At 42.5% G+C, this 27,003-nt stretch overlaps 1 protein-coding gene across 1 annotated transcript in view; it reads right to left on the bottom strand.

Annotated features, from left to right (window-relative positions):
* LOC122556798 (dedicator of cytokinesis protein 2-like) overlaps nt 1-27,003 on the bottom strand; it is a 727,415-nt gene that overhangs the window by 599,949 nt on the left and 100,463 nt on the right. The window contains exons 6-9 of the mRNA XM_043703987.1: nt 25,172-25,320; nt 21,485-21,620; nt 6,365-6,519; nt 4,942-5,023 (exon numbers count right to left, since the gene is read on the bottom strand). Of these exons, the coding sequence (XP_043559922.1) occupies nt 4,942-5,023; nt 6,365-6,519; nt 21,485-21,620; nt 25,172-25,320 (522 nt within the window). The remainder of the gene's footprint in view (nt 1-4,941; nt 5,024-6,364; nt 6,520-21,484; nt 21,621-25,171; nt 25,321-27,003) is intronic.

The following is a 27,003-nucleotide window of genomic DNA, read 5'->3' as shown; positions in this document are numbered from 1 at the left end:
GGAAAGATCACAGAAGTGCTTCACAGGAGGCTCCCAAGCACTGAGGATGTCACCTAGACAGGGGACGAAACGTCTGCAACACAAATTCCCAGCTCGGCGAACAGAACCACAACAACGAGCACCCGAGCTACAAATCTTCTCACAAACTTTGATCCAACTTAATTGATTGTGTATTGCTGAAACAATGTCAGCTTCAGCCTCAGTTTGTCAGTGATTTGCAAGAATGTCAACATAAAAGGGAATGGCATTTTAAACTGTTTGAGCATGATGTCATGATGATCTAGACCCACCACATTAAAAATCACACAACAGTGTGCTTCCAATTAAACCTGTTGGACTCTAACCTGGTGTTGTGTGATTTTTAACTTTGTACACCCCAGTCCGATTTCAGCTTTAATGATACAGAGTATGCCCAAATAGATAGACTGCCATGGGTTCCCTTTAAGCTCAGGTCTCACAAACATCTTTCTTTGGTTTCATGAACAACATGTCTTTGGTAGTTAACCTTCTAACGCTTGCATATTTCCAATATGTGAATATGTCTTTCCATTTTCTATATTTGAATCATCATCTGCAAAAACAAATTTCCTTACATCTCTCTTGGTCTTCGTTCTGTTTTAAAATATACCTTTGAAATGGAACACTCAAATGAGCTCCCTTTGCTTTATGCCCTAACTGAGATTTATGCCAAGAGGCTGGAGGGAGACTGTTCTCTGCTATTGACCTGTACTAGTCAACACGCATGTTGGGATTCTTACATCTCCATGTGCTATAAAATTAGTGTCATTGACAACCTCGAATAGGGCATGAGACTTTTGTGTACTGCGTAAGCCTGATGCTGAAACACGGAACATTAAAGCCGTCCTGTGAGAAAACACATACCCTGATCACTGTGTATCATGTGCACTCATCCATGGGCTGTTTTTGTTCATTCATTCATGGGATGTAGGCATTGCTGGCTAGGCCAGCATTTATTACCCATCCCTAATTGTCCAGAGGGCAGTTTAAGAGCCAAGCTAACGCTAGCCTACGACCACCATTTTCAGGCCTGAAAATTCCCCAGAGTACACTGAATAATTAAGCTTCTCAATTTTTGAGCAAAGGGTGAGGCTTAACTTTTTCAGGCTGCTATAGTGCAAAAGCAACACAAATGGGTGTCACTCATAGGATGCTGTCATTAAGCTAAAAGGACCATTGAGCATGGGTATCATTAGCATTTGTGACCGGTCTTCAATTTCCCTTTATCCAAATGGTTTGCTGAGCCATTTCAGAGGACAGTTAAGAGCCAACAACATTTCTGTGGGTCTGGAGGCACATATAGGCCAGACCAGGTAAGGATGGCAGATTTCCTTCCCTAAAAGACTTTAATGAACCAGATAGGTTTGTATAACAACAATGGATTAATGGTTATTGGTTACCAATACTAACACGAATTCCATACTTAGTTAAATGTAAATTCGACCAGCTGTCCTATGCCTTTGCATTACCAGCCCAGTGACTTTACTGCCTGGATGTGTCGTGTGGTATATGAATTTAAGAACTGGTGATGGTATGTAGGATGTTTGTAATAAACACTGACAATTTAGAATATAATTGAATCCCAACAGCATAGAAACAGGTCCTTCAAGTCCACACCAACCCTCCAAAGATTATCCCATCCAAGCACATTCCTTCACATTTACCCCCAACCTACACTATCCCTGAACACAATGGGCAATTTAGCATGGCCAATTCACCTAATCTGCACATCTTTGGATGGTGGGAGGAAGCTGGAGCTTCCAGAGGAAACCCAGGCAGACACAGGGAGAATGTACAAATTCCACACAGACAGGCACCAGAGGCTGGGATCAAACCCGGGTCCCTGGTGCTGAGAGGGCACAGGGCTAACCACCATGCCACCCATATTAAATCACATATCCTTCTGTAATTGGCAAGGTAATGGCCATAACCAACTATTCTTGCAAAACTCAGAGCACACGGTCCAACATTAGAAGTGATTTTGTGATTAAAATTAAAGTTGTTAAATAACCCTGAGAGTGCTAAGAATTATGCTAATGATCATTGAAAGATTATCAGTCAAGTTCTTAGTGTTGCGCACTTACACGTACTAGAAGCTTCGTGTATTAATAAAGAGAACCCTGTACTTTGCAGACAGAGAACAAGTGCACACAAGTACTCATGTTTCAACTTGATATAGTAGGCCACAGCCATTCCCTAGTTCATTCCACAAGGAAATGTCTTAACCAGTCAGAGTCAATCTACCTGTCTTGATTTTAAACAATGCTTGACATTTAGTCATAATCTAACTGGTGCATTCTCCTTGGCAATGCCTCTACCAATCAGATGCTAACCACCAAACCATTTGCACTGTCTTTCCTTCAGTACTAAGTGTTGTTCCCCTTCATATTTCTTGATTAGGACAAGATGAACAACTTTGATAAAATGTATTTCTGCTCAGCAAAGCTCAACTTCCAGACTACCAAATGACTATTACTGTGTTGTACTCATAAAATAAGCAGATGACTTGTGTTGGAGCAAGATGATCTTCAAGTTTAATTCAATCATTTTAACACTTTTCTTTGTATAAAATGTTTACCTAGGTCTTGATGGACAATGTTAACACAGTTTTCTGTGGTTGTTGAAAGCACATGGTGTGGTGGGTGGCACGGTGGCACAATGGTTAGCACTGCTGCCTCACAGCACCAGAGACCTGGGTTCAACTCCCGCCTCAGGCGACTCTCTGTGTGGGGTTTGCACATTCTCCCCGTGTCTGCATGGGTTTGCTCCGGTTTCCTCCCACAATCCAAAAATGTGCAGGTCAGGTGAATTGGCCATGCTAAATTGCCTGTAGTGTTAGGTGAAGGGATAAACGTAGGAGTATGGGTCTGGGTGGTATACGCTTCGGCGGGTCGGTGTGGACTTGTTGGGCCGAAGGGCCTGTTTCCACACTGTAAGTAATCTAATCTAATCTACATTCACTTGAGTAGGATGCAGTTGCATTTCATGTCATTTTCTGGGGGAGAAATGTGTAAAGCTTTGCCATGTCTACAATCGAATTTCAAAAGACTAGGAGAGTGCCCATGGAAAGTCAATGCCACTTTTAACTTAAGGTTAGCTTTTAATGACACAGTTGTGGAACTGGTAATCATTATTCCCATGCAGCTGCAATATTGTCAGCTTTAAATTCATAGAACCATAGAATCACTACAGTGTGGAAGCAGGCCATTCAGCCCATCGAGTTCACACCAACCCTCCGACTCGCATCCCAACCTCCTACCCTACCTCTGTAACTCTGCATTTCCCATAGCTAATCCACTTTGCCAACATATCCCTCTACGCTTTGGGCAATTCAGCATGGCCAATCCACGCTTAGCTGAACATCTTTGGACTGTGTGAGGAATCTGGAGCATCCGGAGGAAGGCAGACATGGGAGGATTTGAATGTCAGATTGCCAGGTCACAGCTTTTATTCCAAAGGACACTAAAATGAGGAAGATCTTTGGGCATGTGAATGTCATTCTTCCTCTCGGCCTGTATTCATGGATTCTCCCATTGCTTTGATGGATGAGCATTGAGCAAAAAGAGACAAAAAATAGCATTGGTTTAACATCTTGCTTGATGTTCTCCCATATGTAACATTGGACTAAGGCTTGATTTGCATGGGCCTGCTCTACCAGAAACACAAAACCTCTCTGACATATTTCCTCATTGCTCAACAATTGAACTCCCAGAGAAAGTATCTAGTGTTAAATTCTATAAGTTGTCCTTCTCAATCGAACAGCTTCCTGGCAGCTAAAGCACAAGCCCATTATGCTGCATAGAGTTATCCCCTCCTGTACCTACTCTTGTAAGTTAGCAATACCCTCCAAGCCCCCAAGAAGGTCAAGAGCAGGAGGACCCCCATTGTCTCCATGTCACAGAACACCTGGGCTTGGGGATTTGTCATTATTGTTTCATCCACCACTGTGTTAGAAGTCTTGGCAATCCTACCCAAGACCACTGTGTGAATACCCTCACCTTACAGATTATAACAGGTTAAAAAGAAAGTCTTCTGTCAAAAGAAAACTTCTGTCAAGTTTTCAAGTGCAACTAGGAATAGGCAATAAGTTACAGCCTTCCAAACAAGACCCTCACCTCAGGAATGAATGAGTAAATAAATATGTCTTTATATCTAAAAAGGTCCAAGTCTATTTAAGAGAAAGTTGCATCGAGGAATGTCTAATACAATTTATGTGTGTGTGTGTGGTGCTGACTAATAAACATGCCTTTCTTTATGCTGTAGCTTAGTTCCTGATATAAAGTGACCTTCCCCTTCTTTCCTGCCATTTGTGATATTAATCATCTGCTTCTTAATGGCCCGTTCACAAAAAGTTATTAAAGTGATTTCATATCAAATGGATATACTGGTAAAGCTGCAAGATTGGAGAATTACAGTTTGAGAGTTATTATTTGAGGGTTATTATTGCTGTTTGCTCTCTCCTTTGCTGAACCTTAGCTCCTAAGCTTGTGCCAGCTCTCAGATGATTGGGCAGGTGATCAGCCTTCCTGTGTGAGCCAGGCCTTGAATGTCACAGGTACGTTTGACATAGGTGCATCATCCTGCAAACCATCCTGTACTGGCACCCAGGGACACATTTCCATACAAAACACTGGACTGTACTCAAATGCAAGAAATCTATCTGAATTATTCTGCTTGCTACATCAATGTGACTGAAGGCAATTATAGCACTCCAACCGTTGTCATGGCAAAGCCCAGCCTGCTCATTAGAGATCTGGGATTAAGTCTTGGAATTTCTGGTTTGCATGATTTAGTACTGTGCCATGCAGTATCATTACTCAAAACTCCTTTTAATAAGTGTGTGGCTTCCTGCCTCCAATTATACCTGTGGTCTTTGAGCCTCAGAAGGGATATAATTTGAAGAGGATGCATTTCAATACTTACTGTAAACACCACTTTCAGGTTGTTCAACATATCGATTTCTTTCGGGAGGCCTCCACTTCCCCATCGTACTAAATAATTCTCACTGGACGAGAAAGGAGAGAAATGTGAATGGTTTGGTCAAGCCTAGATGCACTTCCATTGTACACTTGTCACAAGGTGGACAGCACCATGTTTTGTGGGAGAGCTGTGATTTGGATAGCTGTATTGTCATCCACTAACATGCCTCTTTGTATTTCATCAGGCAAGTTCTTCTGCCACCAAGTTGGCCATGGCTGCTATCAGAAGGACAAGCAACATCAGTAAAATTAAAGGGCTCAAGTAAAAGTTTGTTGATGAGGGGGTGGGGTGATTCTGGGATTAGGCATTGCAGCAATTCAGAGGGTAGAGGCATTAGAAGCAAGGCCAATGAGCTATTTCCTAGCTGCCACCCTCTTTTTCATATCCAATCCCTTGACTATGCATGGGTGAGTGCAAACTGAGGAATACCCACCCTCCAACCAGCAATCTGACCGCATTCATTTTCAATCAGGTGGACTGACTCTTTTCTATCTGCCGAGAGCTGAGATAAAAGCAGCCCAGGAGGGAACAGGCCTATAACGCTCATGAAATAATCACGACAGGACCTCACTTGGCAGTGTGGTACTGGAAAAGCCAGTGAGGCAGCATCTGAGGAGCAGGAGAGTCGATGTTTCGAGCATTAGCTCTTCATGTGAAAAACATCGACTCTCCTGCTCCTCGGATGCTGCCTGGCCTGCTGTGCTTTTCCAGCACCACACATTTTGACTCTGATCTCCAGCATCTGCAGTCCTCACTTTCCTTCTTACTTAGCAGTGGGATGTGAAAATGTAACATTCCCACCCAGAAGGTAATTCAGGCATAGGAGAGAGAGAGAGATAGGCTTCTGGTCCATCCCACCTCACCAAGCTCCTTTCCCAGCTCCAGGTTGGAAAGGTTCTGCCCACACAGCTTGAGAATGCTATTCCTCATCAGCCTTCTGCACTCGCTTACTCCTTTAGCCAAAGTCACTTGCCCAAAGAAGAAAGGTATGTGAATGAAGCATAGAATCCCTCAGTGCGGAAAGAGGCCATTTGGCCCATCAAGTCTGCACCAACGCTCTGAAGAGCATCCCACCCAGATCCCTATCCTATTCCAAAAATCTCACATTTCCCATGGATAATCCACCTAGCCTGCGCATCCCTGACACTATGAACAATTTAGCATGGCCAATCCTTCCAACCTGCACATCTTCAGACTGAGGGAGGAGCACCCAGCAGAAACTCATGCAGACACGGGAAAAATGTACAAACTCCACTCAGACAGTCACCCGAGGGTGGAATTGAGCTCGGGTCCCTAGCGCTGTGAGGCAGCAATGCTAACCACTGAGCCACGTGCCACCCAAAGGGCAGTTGAAAAGCTGGCTCACCTGATGATCGATTGTTTCTGAGGGTCGTACAAAGCCATGAAGAGTTCTGAATCCTCTCCTATCCGACACACAAAGTTTCGGACAAACACGTAGAGACTGTGTGTTGGGGATGATGCCATCCGAGCAAAGGTACAGCTGTCAGTTTGAGTCTGAGACTGTGGAAACAAGGAGAGTCAATGGGTTTCTTTGTCACATGAATATATCTCCGTACAAACCACAAAGTGAAGCCTCAATGCAACTCCTCAAGTATGAACTTGAAGGTGTATGATTTTGGCTGAGATAGTTCTACCAGCAATGTTCCCTTTCGTAATGTTGCTCATCCTCTCTTACCCACTTCCTAAATTGGTCATCCTTTTGTTTTATCCTTTAATGTGGCATATCTTCTCTTTGGTATGAATTTCATGACTGAAGTCTTCGACAGAAAAGAATGGGAGACCATGCAGTTATTGGCTATTTACAAAAATTCAAAAACAGACTGTAGCAGGGCTTCATCAGAACCTTTCCCTTTCAAGAAATAACCCCTTCTAATGATATGATTCACCATCCTTGAAGTCTCTATCTCTGTTTCTCTCTCCATTTCCCCAGCTCTCCTGGAATAATCATTCACCTGGTTTTCTCCATCCCTGCTTGTCCCCTGCTCCTGTAAATATTCATCAGCAAATGTCAAGCTTGTCGTGTACAGGGTGATCAGATGATGGTGCCCCAGAAACAATTACAGATGATTTGATTTATTTTTGGCAGAGTATGAGGTACAAAGCGACTTTGAGAAGCTGAGAGGAAATCAACAAAGTCATTCACAAGTCATTCACTGGAGTTTTCTGCTTCATTTGACTAGAGTTATTGCTGAAGCTTATGCGTTTGACACTCAAGTACCATTCATTTCATGGCAGTATCATCATCCTCAAAGGTATTCAGACAGATTTCAGTCCTTTTTTTAAATAAAACAAAGAACTGCTGATTTCAGAAGTCTGAAACAAGCACAGAAATTGCTGGAGAAACTCAGCAGGTCTGGTAGCATCTGTGGAATGATAGCAGAGCTCAGGTTTTGAGTCAGGTAACTCTTCTTCAGAACTGATGGCTGGTGGTTCTGCAGAAGGGTCACTGGCCTCAGAACATTAACTCTGTTTCCCTCTCAGATGCTGCCCAGACCTGCTGAGTTTCTCCATCTGTAGAGAGGGAAATAGAGCCAATGTTTTGAGGCCAGTGACCCTTCTGCAAAACCACCAGCTATCAGTTCTGAAGAAGAGTTACCAGACTCGAGACATGAGCTCTGCTATCATTCCAGAGATGCTGCCAAGCCTGTTGAGTTCCTTTGCAATTTCTGTTTTTGTTTCAGACATCCAACACCCACAGTTCTTTGTTTTATTTGAAGAAAGGACTGAAATTTGCCCTAATGTCTCAGGAGGTTGATGATACTCACTGCTTTGTTTTTTTCTCACATGGTGTCCTTTGCCTGTTTGAACTTGTACCTGCCTCAGTTCTACATGGAGAATGCTGAGTGAATGATGAATGGGGTTTAAAAGATGGAATAGTATATAGCTGTGATGATACTATGGTTTTAAGAAAGAAGAAAGCGATGACTACAGATGCTGCAGATTAGAGTCGAGAGTGTGGGGCTGGAAAAGCACAGCAGGTCAGGCAGCATCTGAGGAGGAGGAGAATCGGCATTTCAGGCAAAATGTCGATTGTCCTGCTCCTCAGATGCTGCCTGACCTGCTGTGCTTTTCCAGCACCACACTGTCAACTATGGCTTTAGGAGGTTCCCAGTTTTTTTTATGATTAGATTAGATTCCCTACAGTATGGAAACTGGCTGAACAAGCCACACCAACCCTCCAAAGAGTAACCCACTCAGACCAATTCCCCTACCCTATATATTACCCCTGACTAATGCACCTAACACTATGAGCAATTTAGCACGACCAATCCACCCTAACCTGCATATTTTTGGATTATGGGAGAAACCAAAGCACCGAAGGAAATCCACGCAGACATGGGGAGAATGTGCAAATTCCACACAGACAGTTGCCCGAGGTGGAAATTGAATCCGGGTCCCTGGCGCTGTGAGGCAGCAGTGCTAGCCACTGAGCCACCGTGTCGCCCCAATGAAGACAGGTTGAGATAGAGAGGAGCTGGAAATGTGTTGCTGGAAAAGTGCAGCAGGTCAGGCAGCATCCAGGGAACAGGAGAATCGACGTTTCAGGCATAAGCCCTTCTTCAGTGAGATAGAGAGGAGTCAGACAGTCTGCTCCAAACCAAAAAAAGTAAACAGTTTGTGAGGGCTTGTCTTTTTAAAAAAAAACATTGGAACAATAGAAGCATAAGTGGGGTCAAGCTCCCAATGAACCAGTATTTTTAGTTTTAGCTTTTCAGTAGTAGTTGCTGGGCTCTTGAGGCTGGGTTTGGAAGCTTCAATATATCCCTCCCTGCTTCTCTCTCTCTCTCTGAGTTTTCTCTTGATATTTTGCCTCCTGGACTAGAGAATTGCATGTGAAATAATCTGTTTTACTGAATTTGCCTTTGCCAAAGGTACATTTCTGAAATGTTACTATATTGGAACAGATTATTTAGTTGTTAAATAATCTATAATTCCGTTAAATTTTCTATCAGAGTTAAGTCATTCCAATTTCTTCTTTCTTTTGTTGTATTTTAATAACTGTCAATGAATTTGCTTCAAGACTGGAAGTTTGATCAATCAAATTGCATCCGGAACTCAATGCCTACAACCTGCCCAAAAAAATAAGAAAAAAATTAGGTTCTGGCCTACCTTCTTAATATACTTTGAGAAAGTTTGGTCATGTCCATAATAATAGTAATTTTTGAGGTTTCTGAATCAAATAGATGGCTCTGAATGGGATCTTCCAATCTTGTCCAAAGATACATTCCAAACTTATGAGATATAACATAATACACAGCTTCATAGGAAATGAAGAAATTTCTTTAGGTCGAATGTCTCCAGTTTTACATTGACCATATTTGGTAGTAGAGGACTGAAGAAAGCCACACTCAAAATTTTCAGTGCTGGAAGTGCTTCTCAAGTTTACTGGACAATTTAAGAATTTGATTAAGACAACAAAGGAAGAGACCATTTGATCAGATATGTTGACCCTTTGTGTAAATATTTTACAGTAACCAAACTCTTTTTATAGACGTGCAGATCCCTTTTATCACCTACTTATCTAATCCTGAATGTCAACAGAGATTTAGCCTTAAATACCAAACTTGCCGGTTAATCTTATAGTTTCTCCTGCTTCTCAAAAACTCAAAAAACAAGTGCAAAATAAATATCCCCATTTTATCAGCGAGGAGAATAACAATCCTTATATGTTTTGTTTTGGAAACCTTTCTGCAGAAGAGATGGGTTGCATTTTGTGAAATTACCCTCCCACTCTGAAACCAGCTGCTAAGGAACCCAAGTGCAAAGGTCAATGGTATGATGTCTCATATTCCTCAGACCCACTGCATATCTGACGCTTACAGCCAGTTTCTATTGTAATTGAAATCAGAACCAAGAGCCGACAAACACTGTTCCTTTCACTATCTCCACTCCTCCCCTCCACCTCCTGCATTGACAATGGACCGATATCTCAGAAAGTGCTCTTCTTTGCGAGCAACATTATAAACTTCTCAGTAACTTATCACCATTTGCTTTCATTTCATATTCTCTTGTGGAGCAGCTTTGTTCAGTTGGTAGCATGCTCTTTCATTCTGAGGCTGAATGCTGTAGGTTAACATCCTGCTTTGGGATTTGGGCATGTAATCTAGGCTAATTCTTGAACACAGCACTTCAAAACAGCTCACAGCAATCTCCAGAGAGCTGTGGTAAGCCACAATAATAAAGGCAAGTGTTTCTGAGGTAGGTCAAGGGAAACGACAATCACCTTAGCTTAACAACACTTGTTAAAAAGAGGTTTTGATCCCCTGCATTGTATCAAGCTAAAACTGAATTAATAAATCTATTCAAATAGTAAACATGCACACATTCGCTTACCATTATATCTTAAATAATCAAATCCATTTTTAACTTTTCATCAGTTCAACTCACTACCGCTGATCCCAAATTTTATTTATTTTAGCTGTAATATTTTCTCTATCTCAAACCAGTCTAATCTGAACTAACGCAGAAAGAAAGGCATGCAGTTATATAGTACTTCTCACACGTTCAGGAGATAGTGATATACTTCAAGTTCTTTCAAGTTGCAATAACTGTCACAAAGTAGAAAACACAGGAGCCAATTTTCAGGATAGCAGAGGGCTCACAAATAACAATGAGGGAATGTTTTGGTGAAGTTGATTGAGGGGAAAGTGTTGTTTTCCTGTCTTCAAAGTAGTACATTGAAATCTTTTTTATCCACTTAAGAAAGCAGACAGAGGCCTGCTATAACATTTCATTTGAAACACCTCACTTCTGATAATGTAGCCCTCCTGCAGTACCGCACAATATCTAGTTGAGAGTGTGGTGTTAGAAAAGCACAGCAGGTCAGGCAGCATCTAAGGAGCAGGAGAGTCGACGTTCAGATAAGAGCTCTTCATCAGGAACCATTCCTGATGAAGAGCTGTTGCCCAAAACATCTATTCTCCTGCTCCTCAGATGCTGTTTGACCTGCTTTTCCAGCACCACACTCTCGACTCTGCAGAATATCCACTGTCAAACCATGTGTTCCTGTCTCTGGTGGATGGGTGTAAAAGCTACCAATGAAGCCAAAGATGAGAATCATGGCTGGATTTACCTTGGGCTCAGGAAAACTCAAATTGTGCTCCTTTGCACAGTCCAAAATGCAACTCATGTGTGACTTTGCTAGGATTTCACAGAGCAGGGAAGTTCACCCTGTATATTGTGAGCCTGATTGAATTCTCAAATAATGTGGGCAAGAGGTGGGCTGGTTAGAAAACCTACTTCAGGTCTCCAACATAGCAGCCCATGATTGTAATGCTGAAAGAGCTCTGAGGCCTCACATCCTAACCTCACCCAACAAACATGCACCCATTCCACCTCAGGGTGCTCATGCCAGTTCAGTTTGGCTGTGCCATCTTTCTAACTAACTCACTAAATAAAAAATTCCAGTCCAAAAGAAACTGTAATTAATTACGTGCTCAGTCAGTGTGTAACCAAACAAAAAACTACATCGAAGAAATATTCTGTTGTTATAGCCGCTTCAACATTTCACCTGTTGATTGAAATAGCATTTGAAACAAAAACTAAAACTGATGGAAAAGCTCAGCAAGTCTGTCAGCATCTGTGGAGAGAAATCCGAGTTAACGTTTCTGAAATGCTAACACTGATTTCTCTCCATGGAATGTGCCAGACCTGTTGAGTTTTTCCAGCAATTCTCTTCTTGTTTCTGATTTACAGCATCTGCATTTTTTAACAATATTTGAAACCCAGCCAAACATTCAATATAGCGACAGCAGTCATAACAAATGCTTTCTACCACACTATCTGACACTGACTGGACAGAATGGTGCAAGTTTCACTTTGAAAAAGACAGTGCCTGCCAATCAATGGGGTGAAGCAGATTCAGAGATTTTTCTTTTCTAAACTTGTTATGATCATTGACAGGACTGCCAAATTTATGTTGTATTCTGGCAAGGAACCAATCATTCTTTTGCTTAAAGCAAAGTTTGAGACCACAAGTACTTACTAAGAGAATAAAGCCTCAATATGCCACAGTTTGGAACAAACAATAAAATTTCTGACATAGAAATGGAATAGAAAAATAATCTAAAATACTCAAAGGGCTAATAATCGAAGATCCAGAATTCACATGAGGCAAATATAAGTTACAGACAAACTGGTGAAAAACCCCACTGAGAACATCAAACAGATATGGTCCAGACAGATCCCACTGATTCCTGATCAATAGTGACACTGTGGGTTAACAAAGCTCATTAAAACATTGCCTCCTTTGTAAGGGATTTCAATTCTTCACTTTCAAAGATCTAGGTTCAAAGCTCCCACAGCAGAGCAGTGTGTTGGTAGTGTTTGAAAAGAAGAGAGGGCTAAATCAAGCAAGTCTAGAAGGAATACAGCAGGACTTGTGCATTTATTTTAATGCAAAGAGTATGATAGATAAGGCGGATGGGCTTAGACCCTGGACTACTATATGGGACTACTATGTGGTGGCCTTACAGAAATTTGGTTAAGAGAAGGGTAGAACTGACAGCTCATTGTTCCAGAGTTTAGATGTTTCAGACAAGATAGAGAGAGATATAAAAGGGGAGGGAGAGTTGCATTAGTGATTACGGAGAATGTCACAGTTGCACTAAGAGACGACATCTTGGAGTGCTCATCCTACAAGGCAATATGGGTAGACCTCAGGAACAAAAAAAGGTGTAATTACCATATTGGGGTTATACTGCAGGCACCCCCAATAAACAGCAGGAGGTAGAGTAACAGATACAACATAGAACATAAACATGGAACAGTATGGCACAGGAATGGGCCCTTCGGCCCACGATGTTGTGCCGAAAATGATGCCAAGTTAAATTAATCGCTTCTACTTGCCTATGGTCCATATTCCTCCATTCCTTGTTTATTCATGTGCTTACCTAAATGCCCCTTAAACACCCCTATTCTATCTGTCTTCACCACCATCCCTGGCAGCACGTTCCAACAACTCTCTGTGTAAAATACGTGCCCCTCACATCTCTTTGAATTTTACCCTCTCACCTTAAATGCACATCCCTTAGTATTAGACATTTCAACACTAGGAAATAGATTCTGACTGTCAACCCTATGTATGCCTTTCATAGTTTTGTAAACTTCTATTAGGTCTTCCCTCAGCCTCTGCCACTCCAGAGAAAACAACCCTAGTTTGTCCTGCTTCTCCTTGTAGCTCATACCCTCTAATCCAGGCAGAATCCTAGTAAACCTCTTCTGCACCCTCGATGAAGCCTCCACATCCTTCCTGTAATGTGGCAACCAGAACTGAATGCAATACTCTAAGTACAGTATAACAAAACTTTTACAAAGCTGCAACATCACTTGCTGATATGTAAGCAGATGATGGGAGGATGTAAAGACAACAGGGTTGAGGGCAGTAGGTGATTTTAATTTCTCCAATGTTCACTGGTACTGCCTTCATACCAGGGGTTTAGATGGGGCAGAATTTGTTCAGTACATCCAGGATGGATTCTTGAAACAATACACAGATGGTCCAACTATGGAACAACTCAGTCTAGACCTTACACTGGGGAATGACCAGGCAAGATGTTCAAGGTTTCAGTGGGCGGGGGGGCATTTATGGAATAGTGATCATAATTCCATAAGTTTTAAGATAGTTATGTCCTCGGGTGAAAGTGCTAAACTGGCGGAAGGCAAATTACAACAGTTTTAGGCAGGAACTGGTGGCACGGTGGCTCAGTGGTTAGCCCTGCTGCTTCACAACGCTAGGGACCCGGGTTTGATTCCAGCCTCAGGAGACTGTCTGTGTGAAGTTTGCACTTTCTCTCCGTGTCTATGTGGGTTTTCTCTGGGTGCTCTGGTTACCTCCCACAATCCAAAAATATGCAGGTCAGGTGAATTAGCCATGCCGAATTGCCCATAACGTTAGGTGCATTAGTCAGGGGTAAATGTAGGGGAATGGGTCTGGGTGGGTTATTTCAAAGGGTCGGTGTGAACTTGTTGGGCCAAATAGCCTGTTTCCACGATGTAGGTAATCTAATCTAAACTTGGAATGGGAGCTGCTATTTGCAGATAAATCCACATCTGACATGTGGGTGTCTTTTAAAAGCCAGAGTTCAGGACCAGAGTGTCCCTGTGAAGATCAAAGGGTTTCCTCCTGGTGCTCCAGTTTCCTCCCACAATCCAAAGATGTGCAAGGCAGGTGAATTGGCCATGGTAAATTGCCCATAATGTTAGGTGCATTAGTCAGAGGTCTAGGTGGGTTGTTCTTTGGAGGGTCAGTGTGGAATGGTTGGGCCAAAGGGCCTGTTTCCACACTGTAGGGAATCTAATCTAATCTAAAAAATCAAAGATGAGGATGGCAAGATTCAGGAACCTTGGATGATGAGATGTTGGCAGGTTAGCTTGAAAGAAAAGGGAAGCATATGTAATGCTTAGGAAACAGAAATCAAACAAGTCTGAAGGAAGCAGAAAAGCACTTAAAAAAAAGGAGGGCTTGATGAGGCCATGGAATGTCCTTAGCCAGTAGGTTTAAGGAGAATCTTAAGACATTTAATATATATATATATATATATATATATATAGGAGCAAGAAGATAACGAGGCAAAGGGTAAGTCCACTCGAGGCCAAAGGACGGTATTTATGTGTGCAGCCAGAGGAAGTGGGTGAAGTCCTTAATGAGTACTTTGCATTAGTATTAACCAAGGAGAAGGACATGGTTTGATGATGGTAAATTTAGAGAGGGAAAGAGGTTTGTTGATACTCTAAAGTATGTCAATATTAAGAAGCAGGAGGTATTAGATGTCTTGAAAAACATTAAGGTAGATAAGTCCCCAGGGGCTGATGGAACCTATTCCTGAATACCGAAGGAGGTAAGGGAGGAGATTGCTGTGGCCTTGACAGAGATCTTTGTATCATCCTAATCGACAGACACGGTTCCAGATGACTGGAGAATAGCCAATGTAGTTTCTTTGTTCAAGAAGGGCAACATGGATAATCCAGGAAATTATAGACTGGTGAGCCTTACATCGATGGTAGGGAAATTATTGGAAAAGATTCTTCGGGACAGGATTTGCTTGCATTCGGAAAGGAATGGACTTATTAGGGATGGTCAGCATGGCTTTATGCAGGGGAGGTCTGGTCTCACAAACTATTGACTATAACCTGGTGTTGTGTGATTTTTAACTTTGTCCACCTCAGTCCGACACTGGCTCCTCCACATCAAACTTGATCGAGCGTTTTGAGGAAGTGATGAAGATGATTGATGAGAGTAAGGAAGTGAATATTGTCTACATGACTTTACTAAAGCATTTGACAAGATAGGCTGGACCAGATGATCAAATCACATGATGAGTTGGCAAGGTGGATACAGAATTGCCTTGGCAGAGCGTTGTTGTGGAGGGATGTTTTTCTGACTGGGGGTTTGTGGCCAGTGGTGCTGCATAAAGATCAGTCCTAGAGACTCTGTTGTTTGTCACATAAGGTTATATAAATATATAAAATGATTTAGATGAAAATGTAGGTGGTCTGACTATAAGTTTGCAGATGACATGAAAATTGGATTGTTTTGGAGGCTGAGGGGTGACCCTGATAGATATATCTAAAATGATAAGGGGCATGAGTAGTGTACATATGTGAAGTCTTCTTCCCAGGGTGGAAAGAACAAATACCAAGGGACACTAGTTTAAGGTGAGAGGGGAAGATCTAAAGGAAATTTGCAATAAAAACAATTTCACACAGGGGGTGGAACTTGCTGAAAATGTGTTGTTGGAAAAGCGCAGCAGGTCAGGCAGCACCCAAGGAGCAGGAGAATCGATGTTTCGGGCATGAGCCCTTCTTCAGGAATGAGGAGAGTGTGCCAAGCAGGCTAAGATAAAAGGTAGGGAGGAGGGACTTGGGGGAGGGGCGTTGGACAGTTTCTTCATCCCCCCTCCCCCCACCTTGTCTCAGCCGGGTCCCTCCCGCCCGGCACCGCCTTCCTGACCTGCTGTCTTCTTCTTGACCTCTCCGCCTCCATCCTACTCCGACCTATCACCCACACGTTGACCTCTTTCCACCTATCACATTTCCAACTCCCCTCCTCCAAGTCCCTCCTCCCTACCTTTTATCTTCTCCTGCTGAACACTCTCTGCTCATTCCTGAAGAAGGGCATGTGCCCGAAACGTCGAATCTTCTGTTCCCTAGATGCTGCCTGACCTGCTGTGCTGTGCTGTTCCAGCAATAAAGTTTCAGCTTTGATCTCCAGCGTCTGCAGACCTCACTTTCTCCTCATATAGCATTGTGGTCAGCACAGACAATTTGGGCCAAATGGTCTGTTCATCTACTGTATGCAGCGAGCGTATGTTTTATGTTTAAAAGCTGGTCTATTATAGATTGCCTTAATGGCTGCTCATATTGAAGTAATCTAATGTTTCTCCCAATGCTGCATTCCACTAGATTCCTGATGTTGCCCTGCAGCACTTCCACTTGGCACAAGTCCAGCTCTTACAGCCAGCTTCACTAAGCTACTCAGAAAGGCAGAGGAAACTTGTTTCAGTTAAAAAAATAACTTTAGCATTTTATGATCAATTTGTACCTCCTTTCGGAGAGGTGAATGGGAAATATCAAAGGTCATTAATGTCTCTTGTCGACTTTTGACACGTCAGGACAGAAAATCCCTCTTTCCTCTCCTTTAAGAAATTTATTCAGTCTGCTTTCTCAGAGCCTTTTTTGTGCAGGAGTGTGTTTCGGCTTGAGGTCCCCTCCACTTTCTTCCACCCCGTTGCGATTTTAAACAAATCTGCAAGTGAGTCAACAGGGATCAATTTGCATTCTCATCTTCATCTGATAGCAAGGACGTGGTCTGTCAAAATGGCCAGGCGTGAAGGCCACCCATAGTCTAACCATCACATTATTCGTTCTGGATCGAAGTCCTGAGCTGGCAGCTCTACAGCCAATATTAGCAGAAAAAGCATCAAACAAATCAAGGCCGATGCTTCCGCAAGCTGACAGAGTGCGATGGCAAAATTGCAGCGGCAGCAAACTGTCACCGTGCCAGCCAGGACATTTGTGCTAGGTGCAAAACAAACTTTTAACGTACATTACAAACATTAAAAACAAGGCGATATAACCATCAAATGTTCCCATGATGTTCACTCTCCAGATCTCTTCACTTTCAAATATTGACGAACCCATTACAACAGCAGGGCACAAGATTCTCTGAAAGACCTGATAGAGTCAGCGAGTTATACAGCATGGAAACAGACCCTTCAGTCCAACTCGTCCATGCCGACCAGATATCCTAACCTAATCTGGTCCCATTTGCCAGCACTTGGCCCTTATCCCTCTAAACCCTTCCTATTCGTATACCCATCCAGATGCCTTTTAAATGTTGCAATTGTACCAGTCTCCACCGCTTCCTCTGGCAGCTCATTCCATATACACACGCCACCATTTGTGTGAAAACGTTGCCCTTTAGGTCCCTTTTAAATCTTTCCACTCTCACCTTAAATCTATGCCCTGTAGTTCTGGACTCCCCCACCCCAGGGAAAAGACTTTGTCTATTTACCCTATCCATGTCCTTCAGGTATATCGTGATTAACGCAAAGTTGACACTCCCTTGAATATTTAAATGCAGTTTCAGATAGAAGAACTTGCCATGATGGGTGATTGTAGCAAAATCTGCCAATTCTTAGATAGTGCTTAAATTATTAACAGGCAAATGAAAAGTCATTAACACCACGCCTATGTGTCAAATTGAATTTGAGATATTTGCTTGAAAGGTTTAGGAACATGAACAAAAATGTGTCACACTATTTAAATAACTAATCTGAAGTAAACTAGCCTTTTCTTGCTCTCTCTTCATCAGAACAGAATCCCTACAGTTTGAAGGAGGCCATTCAGCCCATTGAGTCCACACTGGCCCTCCAAAGAGCATACCACTCAGACCCACCCCATAACCCTCATTTCCCATGGCCAATCCATCTAAACTGCACATCTTTGGACCGTGGAAGAAAATTGGAGCAGCTGGAGGAAACCCACACAGATAGGTGGAGAATATGCAAACTCCACACGGACAGTCACCTGAGGGGGAATTTGAACACAGGTGGGTGGCATTGTGAGGCTGCAGTGCTAGCCACTGTGCCAGTGTGCCACCCCTTAGTTTCTCAGCCTACAGCAAGTGATCATTGCTGCCTGAACTGCCTGAAATTATGACATGGAAGCAGACTATTTAGCCCACTTGATCCCTGTTGGCACTGACTCTCCATATAAAATCATTTGGAATGATTACAGGTCAAAAGGACACCACGCTACCTGTTCAGTCCTTTCCAGCTCAAGAAGAGTCACTGATCTAGTGTCATTTCTCACACTTGACCTCTTCGTTCTGCCATTTGGTTCACTTCTAATAAATATCCAATTCTCTTGTAAAAATCAAATCTGCCTCTACCACACTGTCAGGGGGTCCATTAAAAACCTCATTCATGCACTGAATAAATACTTTCCTGATGTTATCTTTCCTTTTTGCGCATCTTAATTGATGTGCAATGGTTCTCAATCCTGCAAACAATGAGAATACTTCCTTCCTAGCTAGTCTATGCGGGCCCCTAAAGATTTCAAACACCTCTATCAAAGCTCCTCTTTACGTTCTCTTCTCCAAAAAAAACAGCATTAATTTCTCTAATCTAATCACGTAACTGAAATTCCTCATAGCAGGAAACACTCCCATGAATCTTTTCTGCATGCTTTCCTAAAGTGTGGTGCTCTGAACTGATTTCAATGCAAGTATTGCATGCATGTTAACTTGCCTTTGTACTCTATACTCCTATTTATAAGCCCAAGGTCCCATATGGTTCATTAACTTCTTTCTGATCCTGCCTTGCTACCTCGGGGTTGATTTATGTATGCATATGTGTGTATGTATAATATCCCCACACTCCTTTACCTCTAGAGCTATGTAAGAATTCTCTTAATTTTCACATTGCCTCCCATCATTCTTCCTACCAAAATTAATCACCTTTGAATTAAATATCTATGCTGACCGTCTACTCATTCCACTGATCTGTCTACATCTTTTTGTAGTTTAATGTTATTCTCCTCTCAATTCACATTACTTCCAACTTTGTGTTCATTCATAAATTTGGACGTTATACTTTGCATCATTAATTATATATCAAGAGAATCAGAAGAATGGATACCAATGCCTGGGGAATCCCACTGTAAACCTTCCTGTTGTCTGAATAATAATTTAGCGTTACGTCTCTGTTTCTTGTCACTCAGCCAAATTTATACCCATGGTGTTATTGGCACTTTTAATCCTGAACTCTAACTTTACTAACAAGCCTGATATACAGTACTTTGTCAAACACTTTTAGCAATCTTTCTATATCACATTAACAGCACTCCCATCTTCAACCCTCTGTGTTACCTCATCTGAAGATTCAACTCAGTCAGTTAAACAGAATTTTTTTGTGAAAAAAATCTGTGTAAGCTTTCCTTCACTAACCCCAATTTGTCCAAGTCACCGTTAATTTTATTCAGAATTATTGTTTCTAACAGTTTCCGCACCACAGAGGTTCATATAACTGACCCTGCTCAGCTAAAACTTGCACAATTTTGAGCAAAGAGGAAACATTCACAACTCTAGTCTTCAAGCATCAGTTTTTTTTTAATCTGAGCATGAATGGAACATTATAGTTAGTGCCTCTGCAATTTTCACCCTTACGTTCCTCAGCATTCTTGGATGTATCTCATTCAATCCTGGTGTTTAATCAGCGTTAAATTCAGACAACATATTTAAATACCTCCTCTTTACCAATGCTAAACTAATCAAGCATCTCAATTATCTCTACTTGCAATTATGACTTGGCAACAACTTCTTCCTTAGCAAAGCCAGATGAACAGTATTTATTTAGTATCTCAGCTGTGCCCTCTGGCTCCATGTGTAAAACCCCCTTTGCGTCCACAATTTGCCGAACTTCTCTTTTTAGACTCTTTTACAATTTTCGTGCCAAGTAAAGCATTTTGGATTTCCTTTTTGAAGTAATTAGGTCAATCGGAAAGGTGACGGCAAAAATAGCCTGTGCATAAGTGGGCCCAGATACTTTAACAGATGTCCCTAAGCCAGGTTGACATCACTATGTTCCATGTGTAATAATGTCACCGTCCACGGATGTACGGATGACCCAATTTATACGTATCCAGGGGAGCCTAGGACAGACAACCAAGGATTGGGACCATAGGCCGGGAATGGAAGGTAGATGCCAATAGTGAGAGACCAAGCCTGAAAAGTAGCACCAGCTATTGAACAGTGAAGTTGGATAGCTCCACATGGAGGGCCAGAGAGCAAGGTAATGACACTGAACTGAAGTTGGACACGGTGTGAGCACTGACAGCAAGGAGTAGCTTCTCCCTGCCTGCCCCTCAGGATCCAACACTTCACCATTGCCCAAGAGCTGGATCAACAGAGTATCTTTGGAAGGCAGTTGGGTCCATCACTTGGCAGTGAAGTAGCACTGATGGGTGAAATTTCTCCTAGAACACACACTTCCCTTTTATGTTAGCTACTAGGCACTTCTCATGATCTCTCTTGATTCTCTTTTGTGTTTTTCGCTTCCTCTCTGAGTTGAATATATTCAGACTGATTCTCAAGTATAGCTAACATCTGCCTAGTGTATGCCATATTCACACTTGTTCTACTTCAGCTTACAGTCTCTCTCTTTTGTTGCCCAGAGAGCTCTGGATTTTTTTTTGCCCTACCTATCCACATCATGAATACTTTTCCTGTACCCCAACAATCTCCTATTTAACGATAACCCTTTGCTCCAGTTTAGTTATGGTTACTCACCTTAGATTCCAATCTATTTGGGTTAGATCTGTTCTTACTCTGCCGATGTCGGCCTTCCATCAATTTGTTATTCTTATTCCGAATCAAAATGTTCATTTTCCACAAAACTTAACATTTACAGTGCTATGCTCAGTATTAGCTAAATGTTCCCCTTCAGATAGTAGATCCATTTAACTCACCTCAATCCACAAACTTAACGTCTGTATGATGAACTGTCAGAGGAAGTGGTAGATGCAGACTCAGTTACAATATTTAAAAGACATTTGAACAGGTAGATGAATAGGAAAGATTTAGAGGGAAATGAGCCAAATTCAGGCAAATGCGACTAGTTTATTTTGGGAAATTTGGTCAGTCTGGATGAATTGGACCAAATGATCTGTTTCCATGCTGTACGACTCTCAGACTATAATTAGTTCCTGCATTGACTCCTTCCTCACAAATCAGAAACATAGAGATTCCCTGAACAGTATAAAAATTCTTGCCCCCATCTGCCTTTTATTTCAATACTATCCCCAGAGTTGACCTAATTCTTATACTCATTATTCCTTCCTTGGTTCATTCAGCTGGGTCCTTGCTCAACAGGAGCATCATTATGGTTCAATGACCTTCCTCATCAGCCACGAGTTATTATAATTCTCAGATCACAAACATGTCAGTAAATAATGAAAACAATACCATTTCTTCCTTTATACGCTCCGAGATTTGTTTCGTGGCCTCCTCATGAGCATGGAATAAGCTAATGACACTGGTTTCATCTGGGTCCATAATGTTGCCATTCTCATCCCTGACTACAAGGTCCAGTTCAAGGATCCTGCGGAGAAGATCACAGTGAGAAAATAAAGTCACATTTTCTTTTGCTCCTTGAGCTTTCCTTTTAATTTTCTATTTTCTAATTTGGCACTCATGGTTTGACAAGTGGTGATAACCACTCAGACACCGCACCCAAGTGATTGTAGCTCATGGGTCAGCAGCAACTTAGGGACCATCTTTTTTGACCATACTGCTTGCGTGGTCATCCAGCAAAACATTTCCTTGCCTGTTTACAGATTACACTTGATTCTTGCCTCCACTGGTCAAGGCAAACTAAAACTGGGAAACATCTACAGTTGGCAAAGGGTCCCACTTCATCAGTTTACCCCAAATTATTTCCTGTTATTGTCAAACAATCCCACTGGGAAGTGGTGGAGAGATGGAAAAGATGTTGGATCTGGTCATAAATTGGTTCGCTCAGCTCAGTGCTCTCATCCACAACCGCAACTTTGCAAAAACTCTAGCAGTTGGACTTACTCAAACATGCGAGAAGGACAGAGACATGGGAGTGGATGTTTGAAGTGAAGTGGAAGGGAAGGAGCTGGATAAATTTTATTTAATTTGAGTGTAAGGGTCAAGGATGTTAGCACTAGGGAATAGAACTGCAAGGGGCGATATGGTGACTCAGTGGTTAGCACTGCTGCCTCACAGCGCCAGGGACTGGGGTTCGATTCCAGCAGCGAGTGACTGTCTGTGTGGAGTTTGCATATTCCCCCTGTGTCTGCATGAGTTTCCTCCAGGAGGCTCAGTTTCCTCCCATGGTCCAAAGATGTGTAGCTTTGGTGGATTAGCCAAGGGAAATGCAGGATTATAGGGATGGGGTGAGTCTGGGGAATGTTCTTCAGAGGGTTGGTGTTGACTCAATGGGCCAAATGGCCTGCTTCCACCATAGGGACTCTATGATTCAAAGAACTCAATGGCTCTGTCATGTTGGCAGCTAGCAATCCTGAATGCAGTGCAGTTAGAAGTGAAGTAAGGACTCCTATCTGTGCCAGCAATATGCCTCATTCCAAGCCTCACAGAAGCAATACTCGATTACTTTAAGATGTCAAGAATCCCACAATAGCTGTTCTCAAACTTCTCTGGGCATGATGTTACTCTAGTGTTAGATTCAGGCTTGTTTTGTGTTGTGGGCCATTTATTTGGAGCTGATTGGAGGCTTTCTTAACTCTTTGCACACAACACACCTACAACCAGGTGAAAGTGGGTACTGCAGATGCTGGAGATTAGAGTCAATATTAGAGTGGTGCTGGAAAAGCACAGCAGGTCAGGCAGCATCCGAGGAGCAGGAAAATTGACGTTTCAGGCAAAAGATTCTTGCCCCCATCTGCCCTTTATACCATTACTAGCCCTAGAGTTGACCTAATTTTTATTCTCATTAATCCTTCCTTGGTTCACTTAGCTGGGTGGTTGCTCAACAGGGCCATTATTATGGTTCAATGACCTTCCTCATCATCCACAAGTTATTATAATTTTCAGATCACAAACGTGTCACCAAATATTGAAAGTAATACCATTTCTTCCTTTATACGCTCTGAGATTTGTTTCTTGGCCTCCTCATGGACATGGAATAAGCTCATTCATGGAATGAGTTTTTCCAGCACCACTCTAATCTTGACCTCCAACCAGATGCAATCTTTCATCCTGCCAGTCTGGGCAGAAATCAAATCCAAAACCGAGAGGTGAAAAGCCAATATTTAACGCATTGCATTGCATTGTTCTTGGAATATTGCAGCAGCGAGACCAATATTTCTGTTCAACCTTGCTCAGGGGCACAGAGATCAGTTCTAACTAGCCATTCATTCTCGGCTGTAGTTTGTTAACACAATAATCTTGTGGAGAACTAGGATATCTCTACCACTGGCTGGAAAGTCAGGCAGAGAGACAGGGAGGGAGAGGGAAACAAAGAGAGGGAAACAAAGACAGAGACAGAGACAGAGAGACAAAGAGAAAGAAAGACAAAGAGAGATCCAGAGAGAGAGAGACAGAGACAGGGGAGGGAGAGAGAGAGAGAGAAGGAGAGAGACAGAGACAGACAGAGAGAGATAGAGATAGCGAAAGAGACAGAGAGAAAGACAGAGACAGGAAGACAGAAAGAAAGAGACAGAGAAAGAGAGAGAGAGAGACCAGTGTTGCCACTTTCCAGGAAGGCTCACCTTATCCCATTACACTCAGGCACATAGCAGGCCAGCAGCAGATCAAGGACCCAAAAGCTTCCAGCCAATCTGAGGTCAGCATCGTGACTGAATGGCAGCACTACCTGGGAGATGCTGGTTACTACAGCACTCACACAAGGCTGAGGATCGCGGACGGACTCAGGCAATGAGTTCAGAAGAAAGGACTTTGCTGTCACCAGCATGTCTACAGCCCCCACCCTTCCCAATCCTGGACCCCTCCCTCAGGCACTGAGTACCATTGAACAAGGAGCCCCCGGGTAGTGCTCAAGCAGCTGAGCATTGGCTTTGTTTATTGTGCTCCCTGTATGGTGTGTCTCCTGCTCTCCACCCACCCCTCCAACTGGGTTGGTATCACACGTAATGGAACGATGACTGTCTGTGGGCATCAACTGCCCTCTGAAGGGCCTCAATTGGTGGCAGGGCAAGAAAGTTGTGAGCAGGTCTCCCTGCCTTGGACTTCATCTGGAGTGGAAGCCACCCTCACCCTTTCCAAAAGCCTCTGCAACTGCCAAATTTGCCACGGGCAATGTTTGCGGCCAATGAAAACGAAATCTGGAATGTTCCAGATCTGAAAGGATGAGATGAAGAAGCCCTTGACTGAAAAATGAGTAAGTCTAGAATTTTCCTAAAAAGTAGTGAAGGATTCTTTCTCTCTCTCAAACTATTATCCGAAAGAATGGGAGTAGTAATGGGAAGATGGTAAAGTTTGGCATTTGGAACAATGAGATCAAATGGATTAAAACTTTCCCAAAAGCCTAACTGGCATATAGTTAACTGTTTCCCAATCAAAGGGATTAACTTCATTAATTTATTCAACATCCTATAAAGAATGGTAAAATGTACCTCATTAATTCGATCAAGCAGTTTCTTAGACGGTTTGCAGAATTTTTCTGAGTATTGAGCTATTCAATGCCAATGTCAGATAACAAAACCATAGTATTGCATTGTGTTGTATTGCACTGCACTGAATAACCCTTTGGACAGGAGATAAATAAGCCTCCATCCAAAAACAATCAATAACACATTGAACCATTGTTCATTAACAAATAAATCCTGGGAAAGGGCATGGCCACGTTCAGTTCCATCCCACTGAGCACCACCAAGGTTGAAAACGATGTGGAGGAGCTGGTGTTGTAGTGGGGTGGACAAAGCTAAAAATCACACAACACCAGGTTATAGTTCAACAGGTTTATTTGGAGGCACTAGCTTTAGAGCGTTGCTCCTTCATCAGCTACCTGTTGAAGAAGCAGCCCTCCAAAAGCTAGTGCTTGCAAATAAACCTGCTGGACTATAACCTGCTGTTGTGTGATTTTTAAGACTGAACACAGCAGGATTGAAAATCTGGTAAATCAGCCAGCAGACTTCATATCATTACCTGTTCCCATAATCGATTCTAGAAGTGATTTTCTGCTTTAGTTCTTTCAGTTCATCCTTGGGCAGTGTCCCGGAGAGCAGCTGAGAACGCCATTCCATCAAATCAAACATCATGGAACGAACTTGATGGTACTTTTCCTTCTTACCCGTCTGCATTAGAGAACAGTAATGGGCAGCTGTTGAACACGAAAGCCAACAATGCAACATTTTCATCCAATAGCATCCCAAACAAAGTATCCACTGTGTTAAATGGGGATAGTTTCCTGCTATAGGTCAATGTCCAGTAGGAAGGGCACTGCGATTGGTACAAATCGGATTAGGTCCAGTAATATAAATGCCATTTCCACTATGAGGCTTGGCATGACATTTCCACGTCCACCTCCAGCAGAATGGAAGCTCAAATCTCTCCAGGGCAATTTGAAAATGTGAGTGCTACCTTCACCAAGAAAAGGTTGGCATCAGTAAATGAGAACAAGAATTTCTCACATTTTTCTAAGTGCTCACTACGTTCTGTTCCTACACAGTGCAGCCTGGATGCGACACAGCACTTCACCCATGGTTAAAGAAGATACTCACCCATGGTTAAAGATGATACAAATTTGTTCAATAGGCTGAGGAGTGGTAGATGGAGCTTAATTTGGATAAATGTGAGGTATTGCACTTTGGTAAAACAAACAAGAGCGAGGCTTATAGAATTAATGGTAGGGCCCTAGGTAGTGTTGTTGAACAGAGAAACCTAGGGGTTCAGGTGTGTAATTCTTTGAAATTTGCTTCATAAGATAGGTAGGGTGATTAAGAAGGTATTTAGCATGCTTCAAAGCTCATGTCTTTGTTTATCAGAGTTGGGATGCTATGTTGACATTGTACAGGATGTTGGTGATGCCTCTCTGGGGTACTGTGTATCTGTCTGGTCACCCCGTTATAGGAAGGATATTACTAAACTGGAGAGGGTTTAGAAATGATTTATCAAGATGTTGCTGGGAATGGAGGGTTTGAGTTATGAGGAGAGACTGGAAAGGCTGAGAGTATTTTCACTGGAGCGTAAGAGGTTGAGGGATGATGTTGTAGAGGTATATAAAACCATGAGGGGTGTAGATAAGGTACACAGCAAAGGTCTTTTTCTAAAGGTGGGGGGTTCAAAACTAGGGGGCATATTTTTAACATGAAAGGAAAAAGATTTAAGGAGGACATGAGGGGTAACTGTTTGACTCAGAGGGTGGTTAATGTGTGGAATGAACTGCCAGAGGAAGTGATGGATGCAGGTACAGTTACAACATTTGAAAGGCATTTGGTTAAGTTTTGGTGGGATATGGGCCAAACACAGGCAGGTCAGACTAGTTGAGTGTGGGAAACACAGTTGGCATGGACTAGTTGGACTGAAGGCTCTGTTTCCATGCTGTATGACTCTATGACATCTGTCCAGTCTTCAGTGACTTCCCTCTGAAGTCACTGAGCAAGTCATTCAGTTGCAAACCCAACTTCTCAAAAACAACTAGGGATGGCCTTATTAACAATACCTGCATCGCAGAAATTCTTATTCAAAAATTGATCTCTTCAATTCTAAGTATGAAACTCTACAGCCTCAAAAATTTATCAAGTGGTCCTGCATCATTAACTGAATATCTGTACAAAGGGAAGTATATGGTTTTTGCAAGGTTTGTGAAGGTTTGTAGCTCAGGTTGAGGTTTAGGGTGTAGGTTTGTTCGCTGAGCTGTAGGTTTGATATCCAGACATTTCATGACCTGGCTAGGTAACATCATCAGTGGCGACCTCCAAGTGAAGTGAAGTGAAGCTGTTGTCTCCTGCTTTCTATTTATATGTTTGTCCTGGATG

The sequence above is a fragment of the Chiloscyllium plagiosum genome, chromosome 14 (genome assembly GCF_004010195.1).
Source record: "Chiloscyllium plagiosum isolate BGI_BamShark_2017 chromosome 14, ASM401019v2, whole genome shotgun sequence".
Classification (NCBI taxonomy): Eukaryota; Metazoa; Chordata; class Chondrichthyes; order Orectolobiformes; family Hemiscylliidae; genus Chiloscyllium; species Chiloscyllium plagiosum.
The sequence above is the reverse complement of the archived record's forward strand: the minus strand, read 5'-3'. Positions and strand labels throughout refer to the sequence as shown.